Source organism: Arachis ipaensis, chromosome B07, assembly GCF_000816755.2.
Source record: "Arachis ipaensis cultivar K30076 chromosome B07, Araip1.1, whole genome shotgun sequence".
Classification (NCBI taxonomy): Eukaryota; Viridiplantae; Streptophyta; class Magnoliopsida; order Fabales; family Fabaceae; genus Arachis; species Arachis ipaensis.
In genome coordinates this window covers 88,347,814-88,359,295 of record NC_029791.2, presented here as the reverse complement: position 1 = coordinate 88,359,295, position 11,482 = coordinate 88,347,814, and the positions used below count along the sequence as shown (strand labels likewise).

Below are 11,482 nucleotides of genomic sequence, written 5' to 3'. Positions count from 1 at the left end.
TCCTGCATAAAAGCCTTTGTCGCGTGAACTGGAACATCCTAGGCAGTCCAAAATAATGCTGCCCCCATGTGTGCCATTTTTATACTGCTCCGAGTAATGAAGTCCAAATAACGAAGAATGAATACATCGTCAGTAGGAACAACACCATAAGGAGCTATTTGTTGATCAACAAACCCGATAGCATCAAAGTCACGGGCATCCAGATTGAAAGGCTCGACAGTCCTCTGTCTTTTTAGAGGAGGGACGATAGTAGGAGAAGAGGTAGCAGCAGAGGCCTGGGGAGGATCAATCAAATGGACCTGAGGAGTAGAAATCATCTTTCTCAGCCCAGAAGTGCTCAATATCGGCTTTTTTGGTGGAACATGGGAAGATCCTTCCCCAACCACCTTATCCGAGATGTTCTGGGTAGCTGTAGCCTTTCTCGCCTTCTTAAAGGCCTTCATAGAGTCATTGTTTTTAATCATCTCTGAAAAAACAAGCAAGAAACCAAGTTATAAACTGGAAAGAAAAGGAATAAAATTGACAAAATAAACAAGCACAACAAATACAAAAGAAGTCGACCACTACCCAGCTCAGCTCGGAGAAGTGAGGGATCTCCTAAGAATTTCTTTGTATCAAGATGGGGAGACTGCCCCCAGTTCTCCTCCAACAAAGTTACAAAGGCTTGCTCAACTTCATCCAACATCTCCCAAGTATACCTAGACACCACTACATTCTTTTGCCATTCTAAAGGAAAGCTGGGCTCGCCATTCTCATCCAAAAAGAAAGGCCGGGCTTCTTCAACAGCTCGGACTTTGAAAAAAATAATTCTTGAAATCCCAAAAAGATTCATCATACATTAAAAAAACTTTCTTTCCCTGGGCAGCTCGGAAAGATACTTAAGCAGCCTTCTTCTTAGCCACCCCGGGCTTAGTCAAAACAAAGAGGTAAAGAAAAAGGGTTTGAGATGGTTTAACATCCAACACTTGACACAGTAATTGAAAGATCTTAAGAAAACCCCACAAATTTGGGTGAAGCTGGGATGGAGATACATTGCACGACCACAATAAATTGGTCTCAAAAGGAGTAAAAGGAAAAGTAATGTTTAGCTGGCTGAAAAAATAGTCATAGGCATAAAAAAAGGGACGCTCTCCCTGGACCAAGGTCGGGAAACAAACCCTCTCATCGGAATCAGGCGCTACAAGCTCATAATCTTTCTCCTGTGCCTGACTACTACAAATCCTATGATGTTTCCTCAGCTCTACACAGTACTCAGCATTTACCACAGAGACACACATCAACACGAGGGAGTCCAGCCAGTCCGACATGCCCTCAGGGACTTTGGAAGATGTCTCGACAATATTTTTGCGAGACGACATGGGTCAACTAGTCCTACAGTAAGAAAAAGAAAATGGGTTACTGTTCATACCCTGGGTCAAGATGTCCGACCCGGGATGTTTAGCGACAAGCCGACCGACCTCTTTAGGTTAGACTATCTGACCTCTTCTCAAAGAGCTCGGCCAATGACCGACCTCTTCACAAAGAGCTCGGCCAAAACGCTACAGAGGCCCAATAAGGGCCCAAATAGAAGGAACACAGCCCAATCCAAAGGTGGCTCAAGCCTACAGAGAGAAGGGCGGTTCCGTTGAAGATAAGCTGACCTCGCCCAAAGATAAGATAAGATAAGATAAGATAACTAACTTATCTTATCTAAGAAGGTCACTTCTCACCATTAAAAATACACTGGAGCACCCAGGTATAACTCATACTCTGATTCTACAAAAAACCTGTTTAATACCCATGCTAACTTAAGCATCAGAGTCTCTTGCAGGTACCCCCCACCCTCCGATGGCCAAGGATCAGCAGTGCAGCAAGTCCAACAAGTCGGATACAACAGCTTCGGCCGCCACCAGCCAGCCGGACATGTCATCTCCGACCAGTACCGAAGATCTCATCCGAGATCGACCTCCAGTTTCAGGTAACCCTCGGAACATTGGCGCCGTTGCCGGGGAACCTAGAAGTCATCCCATCACCATGGCGGACAACCATGACAACGATCACAACTCTAGTTTGGTGGACCGAACGCCAAACAAAGACACGGACGCCACCTCCAAAGACGCACCTCAAAACGGGGGAATAAGCAATCCCCAAACACAAAAATTTTGGAAGCTATCCGTGAGCAACAGAATCGCCTTAAACAGCTGGAACAAGAAGCTGAACATCAACGGGAAGCCGAAAGAGACCTTCGGAAGAGAAACAAGACGACGTCAGAGGACAAGCTCCTAAAACTCGAAGCGGATCTCAAGGCTAAAACAACTCGATCCGGTCATGAAGACAGCCCCCACAAAGATCAAGACCCATTCACCAAAGAGATTATGAAAGCTAAAGTCCCAAAGGACTTCAAAGCTCCCCATATGACCCCGTACGATGGCACATCAGATCCAAGCCATCATCTTAGAAATTCCAGAAGTAGGATATATCTCACAGAGTTCTCAGATGCAATCCGTTATTCTCCATCCAGAAGGATAAAGCCGAACACGCTCCAAGCTTACTAGGGATCAAGCAAGGAGATCGGGAAAGTCTTTGCAACTACATGGAAAGATTCAACAAAGCGTGCTTGGACATACAAAGTCTGCCAACAAAAGCAGATATCTTGGGTCTCATCAATGGCCTACGAGGAGGACCTTTTAGCCACTCAATATCCAAGAAGCACCCAACATCTCTAAACGAGGTACAGGAACAGGCAAAGAAACACATCAACATGGAGGAGGACTCTCGACTAGGAGAGAGCTCAGAAACCGAATTCTCCTAACCCACCATAGGACAAGGATAAAGAGGTCGGACGAGTTGAAGGTCCACCTCACAACAAAGAGGTCGGACGTGTTGAAGGTCCACCTCACAACAAAGAGGTCGGACGAGTTGAAGGTCCACCTCACAACAAAGAGGTCGGATGAGTTGAAGGTCCACCTCACACCAAAGAGGTCGGACAAGTTGAACGTCTACCTCACCCCCCCAAGAGACGTGTTCATATGATAAATGGAGGATTCGCAGGAGGTTCGATCTCCAAATCATCTTGCAAAAGACACCTTAAAGAGGTATATTAAGGAAGGGAGAGAGGTTTGAAAAGGACAACGGAGTGCAAACAAGCCTTCCAAGATTTCAAAAAAATTCTTGGGGCAACCACCCATGCTTACCAGACCACGGGAAAGTGAAGAATTCATATTATACCTCGCAGTGGGAAGTCGGGCAACAGCCTCAGCACTAGTCAGAGAAGACGAAAGTGGGCAACAACCCATCTACTTCATCAGCAAAGCTCTACAAGGGGCCGAACTAAACTATCAAAAGATAGAAAAAGTTTACCTATGCCCTTGTACTCACCTCTCAACGACTCCACCCACACTTTCAAGCTCACACTATCAGAGTTCGGACCAACCATCCCATAAAAGGCATCCTATAGAAAACAAACTTACCTGGAAGAATCCTACAGAGGACAGCTCGGATAATTCGGGAGACCCTGGACAAAACTAGAGAACATCTCGGACAATTCGGGGGACCCTGGACAAAAACAAAAAATAGCTCGGACAAATCGAAGAAAATGAAGTCCGACACATAGAATGCCCGAGCTGATGCATTTTCAAAACCAGCCAGCACCAACAGCTCGGACAATTTGGGGATATGAGGTCTGACACATGCCTCGGGAGCAGAATACCCGAGCTGATGCATTTTCAAAACTAGGTAACACCAAACCAGGGGGCAATAACAGAAGCCTCATCCAGGCTACATTACAAGACCACAACAAGTCAATCTCGAAGGCGGTATAAGGGATGTACTCAGGGTCAGCCACAGTAACACAAATTAAAACTACGGAATTCAGCCAATCAGACATGCCGTCCGGGATCTTAGTATACATCTCAAAGACATAGGTCGACTATGAGATTACTACCAAACAACTCGGGCGAATAAGGAAATAACTCGGACAATAATAGCAGAACATCAAGTGACAGACGTGGCAGTAAAAGGGAAACCCCCAGGACTCACACGAAAGACCAGGGGCACCCTTTGGAGGCAACAACAGGGCAAGAACACAGAGAAAAGAAGTCGACAATCTATACCCAAACAGTCCGAACACCTCTCAAACAAAAGGTCAAAACAAAAGCCAGAACTTTTGTACGAAAGGAGTCAGGCAACGATGAAAAGAAACAGGAACAACAACCAAACCCTAAGCAAAGCACACATTCTTCTCAAAGGCGAATGACAAAAGAAAAGTGACAACAAATGATCAAAGATGCAAACTTTTTGCAGAAAGAACCAAAGTTCTGCATAGCAAATACAAAGTCAAAGCTTTACATGCCAACTTCCCTATAGCCCCACCTGAAGAGCTCCCACAAGTCCTATGGGCATATCGGACAACCCCATACTCTACTACAAAGGAATCACCCTTCTAATTAGCTTACGGAATGGAGGCAATGATCCCAATGGAGGCCAAAGAAGGATCGCCCAGAGTGATCCACTACAGTGAAGAGGCTAACTCCCAACTTCAAAAGGAAGAACTCGACCTACCTCCAGAAACCCGAGAAAGAGCTCGGATCAAGGAAGAGGCGTTAAAACGTCAAATGGCCTCAAGATACAATCAGAAGGTAATCTAACAACAACGATCTCATCCTAATCCGAAATGACATCAAAATAGGTCGGCAGCCAACTGGAAAGGACCATACCAAGTTGTTCAGAAGAACTGGGGAAAGGTTGCTACAAAGTGTCCAACCTCGAGGGGCAAGAGCTACCAAGGTCATGGCATGCCTGCAATCTAAAAAGGGTGCCAGGCCGAGATCCAAAAAGATTGCCGACCTAGAAAGGTAAGTACTAACATGTACACATTCTTATCTTCATTTTATTGTTTAAAAGATTGCAGATTCCCTAGAAAGTTTCCTACCAAGACGCCCGACTACGGCAGGTCGGCAAGGTAAACACCAAAGTCACTGCCCGATCACGACAAAGTCGGCAAGATGAAAACCAAATTCATCGTCCGATTACAAAGCGACAAGTCGGCAAGGTGAAAACCAACTTCACCACCCGACCACGATGGAAACCGAATTCATCGTTTGATTTCGACAAAGGTCGACAAAGTGAAAACAAAATTCACTACTATACCAAGACGCATTAATCTGAAGCATTCATCGTCCGATTATAAAGCAACAGATCGGCAGAAAGTGAAAAACAATTTCACTGCACGATCATAATAAAGACAATCGTCCGATAAAGGTGAAAATGTGATTCACCCAAAAGACGATCTAGAGATGACAACCACTTTCTACAAATCAGCAAAGATAAACACAGAATAATGTAAGAAGTTATCGAAAGTGATCCAAAAAAGAACCTGACGAGGTCTTACGGATTGCTAAAATAATAACTTAAAGACTGACCGACGTTAAGAAGTCGGACCAAGTCAACCCAAGTTATAAGTAAACCCTGGAAAGTGGTCTGGCCAACCCTATTAAAGAGGATTACTTTAACTTAGAAGGGCCATACATGACAAAGTCAGCCCAAAATGAAAAAGTTATAAAAGTAGTCCCTGAAAGAGACCTGACAAAGGTCCAAGAAAGAGGATTACAAAAATAACTTAGAAGAGATCGACATAACGAAGTCGGTCTCCTACAAAAAAAAAGTTATAAAAGTAATCCCTGAAAGAGACCTGACAAAGGTCCAAGAAAGAGGATTACAAAAATAACTTAGAAGAGATCGACATAACGAAGTCGGTCTCCTACAACAAACAAGTTATAAAAAGTAATCCCTGAAAGAGACCTGAACATGGTCCAAGAAAGAGGATTACAAAATAACTTAGAAGAGATCGACATGACGAAGTCGGTCTCCTAAACAAAAACAAGTTATAAAAGTAATCTCTGAAAGAGACCTGACCAAGGCCCAAGAAAGAGGATTACAAAAATAACTTGGAAAAGGACAACGAGTAGAAGTCAGACCAACAAAAGCTACAGCTTGGACCGACAAGAAGAAGTCGGACCAACGAAAAATGTGCACTAAAACGGACATAGCTCCGCCCAAAAAGCCACGGCTCCACGACAAGGCTATCAAAATTGTTCAGAATGACTAAAAAGTGTTCTACGAGAACACTAAAAAGTCGTCAGACAAGTTAGCCCCAAGGACCACCTCGACCAAACAGAAAGTGGACAAAACCAGAAGTGATCAAAAAAGGTCGGACAACAAAGTACCGACACTCTGCAAAGATCCACAAAGGGGACAAAGACATCTCACAAACGGCCAAAGGAAGGACAGGAATGCTTCTCTGAAAGGTACGAAGTCTTGAAAAAAGACAATACTTAAAAAGTGAAAAGCACAGCCTCAAAGACGGAGCTAAAAAGTCGTCCAAACAAACTATACCTAAAAAGTTGTTGGATTATGACTAAAAAGCCCGAACAGTGAAGACAAACAAGTCGGAAGAAAGCTGAAAAGACCTCTCAACAAACTAAAAAAGGCAATACCAGACTCGCACAAAGGAGAAACTACTCAAGATCGACCAAAGTCAGGATACTTGACCACAACTTCCTCAAAGAGATCGAAGCTCCGAAAGCACGATCTCGCGGAAAGGTCCAAACTCAAGCAGGGGCAAAGTCGTACAGGTCGACGTCAGCTAAGAAGAGGCGCAAGTACGATCTCAAAAAAGAACAAAGCCAAAAGGTTGAGAAACAACTTAAGGCTCAAATGTTCTTAGCTAAAAGGGATACAACTCCACTCAAAGAAGGCACAATCTCAAACAGGGCTACGTACGTCATCCGAGACTAAAAAGGTTCAATATAAAGAACACTAAAAAGTCATTGGACAAGTCACTAAAAGCCCGGATATCAAGCAGCAAGGATAACTTTGCCAAAGCAGAGGGTTGTCAACACAAAAGCAAGGCGTGATTCAGAAGGCAAGGGTAGAAAACCCACACTACCACTCAAAAGAGGACGGACTGTGAAGTACCAAACCTCTAGAAAATCTGCCAGAATTGCAAAGCAATGAAGAAACAAGCCAGACAGATGCTTGAGCACGACTTCCAAAGAGATCAAAGCTCGATCTCACGGAAAGATCGAACTCAAGCAGGGGCACTGTTCATACCCTGGGTCAAGATATCCGACCCGGGATGTTTAGCGACAAGCCGACTGACCTCTTCAGGTCAGACTATCTGACCTCTCCTCAAAGAGCTTGGCCAATGACCGACCTCTTCACAAAGAGCTCGGCCAAAACGCTACAGAGGCCCAATAAGGGCCCAAATAGAAGGAATACAGCCCAATCCAAAAGCGGCTCAAGCCTACAGAGAGAAGGGCGATTCCGTTGAAGATAAGATGACCTCGCCCAAAGATAAGATAAGATAAGATAAGATAACTAACTTATCTTATCTCAGAAGGTCACTTCTCACCATTATAAATACACTGGAGCACCCAGGTATATCATACTCTGATTCTACAAAAAACCTGTTTAATACCCATGCTAACTTAAGCATCGGAGTCTCTTGCAGGTACCCCCTACCCTCCGGTGGCCAAGGATCAGCAGTGCAGCAAGTCCAACAAGTCGGACACAACAGCTCCGGCCGCCACCAGCCAGCCGGACACGTCATCTCCGACCAGTACCAAAGATTTTATCCGAGATCGACCTCCAGTTTCAGGTAACCCTCGGAATAGTTACTAACCAAAGCAGCTCAGACAAATATGGATACAACTCGGAACAAATAGACAACAGCAAAAGGAGGTCCCAGGACCCACACCAAGGTCCAGGGGCATCCTTTGGAGGCAGTAACAGAGTAGGAACTCAGGAAAAATCTACAAGTCTACGTCTCAACAAGAAAATAACCCTCTTGTAACAAAGCAACAATCACGAATCACAAAATACCATCAAAATCACCACCTTTTTACAGCCTACCAGCAAAGTAAACTATCAAACATCGAGCATGCAAAGGGGAAATTATCAAAGACGCAACCTTTCTCGGAATCAAATAGTTCATTATCTCAAAGGAAGAAATCAAAGAGATACAATCAAACATAGTAACAATATTCAAAAGCCATAACTAGCAGGAAACAAGAAAAAGCTCATACAAAAGGAAAAAACTACCAGAACACGCAACAGCAGTCAGACACAGCAAAATGCAGAAAGATTCAAACTTTTTCCAAACAAAGATAAAATCTTTCGGAAAAGCTAGTCATGAAAAGGAACGACGTAGAAAGAAGAGAAAAGAGAAAGGAAGAAGACCAACCTCCAGTAGGGAAGGAACGATAAACTGATCGAAGAATGGAAGCAGCACAAACACCGACGATCGCCTCTTCAAAAGCAAGAGAAAGAACGCAAGAAGGAGAAGTTGCAGTGAAGCGAGAAGAGGAAAAACGAAGAAGAGAGACTCTTTGAAAATTTGAAATGAAGTAAAGGAGTGGGAAGCAAAGGAAACGACGAAGGGGGAAGTTAAGGAGCATTTAAAACCCTCGTACGTTCCCAAGGAATTGTAAAACACACACTGTAAAGAGAGAAACGTTCCGATTTAAAGCCACTAATGAAAAAATTCTACAAACAAAGATCAACCAAAAGTGCTCGAGCTCGACTTCTCTGGAAAAAATTGATGCCTAAAGACTCGACCTTAAAACAGACCGAGCTCAAGCAGGGGCACTGTTCATACCCTGGGTCGAGCTGTAGGACCCGGGCTAATTGAAGACAAGTCGACCGACCTCTTCAGGTCAGGACCATCCGACCTCTTCTCAAAGAGCTCGACCATATCACCAGGAAAGCCCAATAAGGGCCCAAACAGAGGAACACGACCCAAATCCAAAGGCAGCCCAAGCCTAGAGAGATAAGGGCAGTTCCCTTGAAGAAAAGATGACTTCACTCAAAGATAAGATAACTATCTTATCTTCAGAACGATCACTCTACAAACATTATAAATACACTGGAGCACCTAGGTATAACTCATACTCTGATTCTACAAAAAACATGCTTAACACCCTTGCTAACTTAAGCATAGGAGTCCCTTCTAGGTACCACCACCCTCCAGTGACAAAGGATCAGCAGCATCTCCAGTTCAGCAAGTCAGATACGACAGCTCTGGCCACCGCCCACAAGCCAGACACGTCATCTCCGACCAGGGGCTGCTTCCCAAAATCTTCTCCCCGAAGCATTGTTGTTGTTGTTGGGCATTCTGAAGTTATTCTGACCTTGAGTCCTCTGTGGCGCAAAACCTCCCCGCTTGAAGGGCGGACCTCTAGGAGAGAAACTCTTCCCTTGGCTAAGTAGGAATGATCCCCTCTGGCTTCCTCTTTCTACAGCTGCCTTCTTTACACACTCTTCGGCAACTCTGCTTTTATTAACCAACTCGGAGAAAGTCCTGATCTCCATAGGCCCTACTGAACTGTAGATGTCACTTCGGAGTCCTCCTTCGTACTTGATACATTTCAACTCCTCAAAGTCCCCCGGAGCTCCTTGACACATGCGGGAGAATCTAAACAACTCCTCAAACTTGTCTGTGTACTCAGATACAGACATCGTACCCTGCTTCAGCTGCAGTAGTTCGAGTTCCTTGGCCGTCCTAGCGGAGTTCAGGAAATACTTCTTGTAGAATTCCTCCTAAAAGGTATCCCAGGTGATAGGATCATCACCTTGCTGTATGATTCGTCGAGTCCCCTGCCACCAATGTGATGCTTCACCAGTGAGCAGATAAATGGCAAACTCAACGCATTATTCTTCAGGCACCAGTTGTGCTTGCCGTGCTTGTTCCATCACTTGGAACCAAGTATCAGCTTCAGTTAGATTGGTAATTCCCTTAAACTTCGGTGGATTAACCTTTAGGATGGTCGCCAATGTTATTGGACCTTGAGTCCCATTCCCACCATTTCCTTCATGGTTATGGTTGTTCATCTACTGTCCAAAAGCCTCAGCAGTGGCCTGCATAGCGGCAGCCATGAAGTCCACGGGGTCATTCGGGTTAGTTTTCGGCCCATGAATACCGACACGTCCTCTCCCACGGCCTCGACCGCGTCCACGAGGTGCCATCTGGTTCCTATACACACCAAACAAGCAATATCAAGTTGGTCAGTCTCAATATCGAAAGTCTAGCGCTCAAAGTCCTAAATATATGCTCATGAATATTTATGCCATATATATCAGTCAGATATCCTAATAGCACATAAATACAAACACAGAGAATGCACAGAAGCATAGTCAGTCCGTCCCTCAGGCTCTACAGGAACGAATTGCTATGATACCATAATGTAACACCCTACCACACAGAGTCTTATGCTTAAGTCATAAAACAGAGGTGGTGAGGTATTACAAGCTCTAAAATAAAATTTAGTACATATAGTATTGCAAAAATGTTCATAACTAGGAGCCTTTGAAGAAAATGGGTAAATCAAAATCATTGAATCAAAAAGCGCAACACTCTGATCGATAACGTAAACGAACCGTTAGAGATTAAGCTAAAGCAAAGGGATATACAAAAAAGTACCAAAATACATATATCAAGACTCAGGACTCGGCTTGCGAAGATAACCGGTCTGAGCATACAGTATACATACATATATAATAAGGAATCCCAAAAGAACCCAAAAGACGATATACAAATGCTGTTTCTCCAAAATAACCTCTAAGAGGAGGTGATACAAAATACATATACAGTGGAGAACATACTATCTAGACAGGAATGTAATAACCAAAATAAAATCCTAAGATACAAGGATCTCCGCCAAAAGAAGGTCTCCAACATGCCTCAACCTCCTGCATCTGAAAATCACAAAAATCTACATGGGTGAGAATCGGAAGTTCTCAGCATGGTAACAGTGCCCAAATATCTAACATGTATTGTCCTGGGAAAGCCGAAGGCAATCCTAGATCTTCCAAATTATAATCAAAGCGTATAAATAGAACTAAACCATGACAAAAGAAAATAGGCGACTAACTTAAGGATCTTCGGTCTAACTATATATATATATATATATCCTCTTTCCAAATCCTGCAAACCTCCCAACCACCAACAGTGAAATAAATGCAAGCACAAGTATATCAGGCAAGGAAATGTACAAGTAGGAAGCAGATAGAACAATTAAGCAAGTAGCAAGTAATGATGCAGTCAATTAGGCCATTCAAACAAATCACATATAATGCATATGATGCATACCTATCCTAGTGGCTGATCTATCGGTTATAAAGCCAGCCCGACAAGTCCTGGTAGCTAACCATTGGACTGTCCCTCTGTCGCGCATCCCCAACTCGAGTTATCCACAACCATAATCATAATTTATATCCAACACCCTCACTGGTGTATATTTGATGCCAGGGTAGTTTCATGTATTTTCTAAGTAAATAAGCAAGTTTTGGGTAGATATTCACTTACATCTTGCTTCAAGCAAACATTGTGAACTTGAAAATGATTTTATGAGAATTATGCATGAATTGAATGATAAAATGGATGATGCATGATCTCATGATTTAGAACCAATCTTTGATGCACTTTATTTGCTTGATTTCAGGACAA

General features: G+C 43.7%; 1 protein-coding gene across 1 annotated transcript; it reads right to left on the bottom strand.

Annotated features, from left to right (window-relative positions):
• Positions 9,085-9,867, bottom strand: LOC107607427. Its single transcript, XM_016309387.1, has 2 exons — positions 9,703-9,867; positions 9,085-9,576 (listed from the first exon to the last, which is right to left on the bottom strand). The coding sequence occupies exons 1-2, from the start codon at positions 9,865-9,867 to the stop codon at positions 9,085-9,087; spliced, it is 657 nt and encodes a 218-aa protein (XP_016164873.1).

Excerpts from the sequence above, each read along its gene's own strand:
- LOC107607427 (XM_016309387.1), bottom strand. The coding sequence starts at position 9,867 with ATGAACAACCATAACCATGAAGGAAATGGTGGGAATGGGACTCAAGGT. Across the intron at positions 9,577-9,702 it reads AAGCACGGCAAGCACAACTG|GAGGAATTCTACAAGAAGTA; the intron begins GTGCCTGAAGAA and ends GATACCTTTTAG.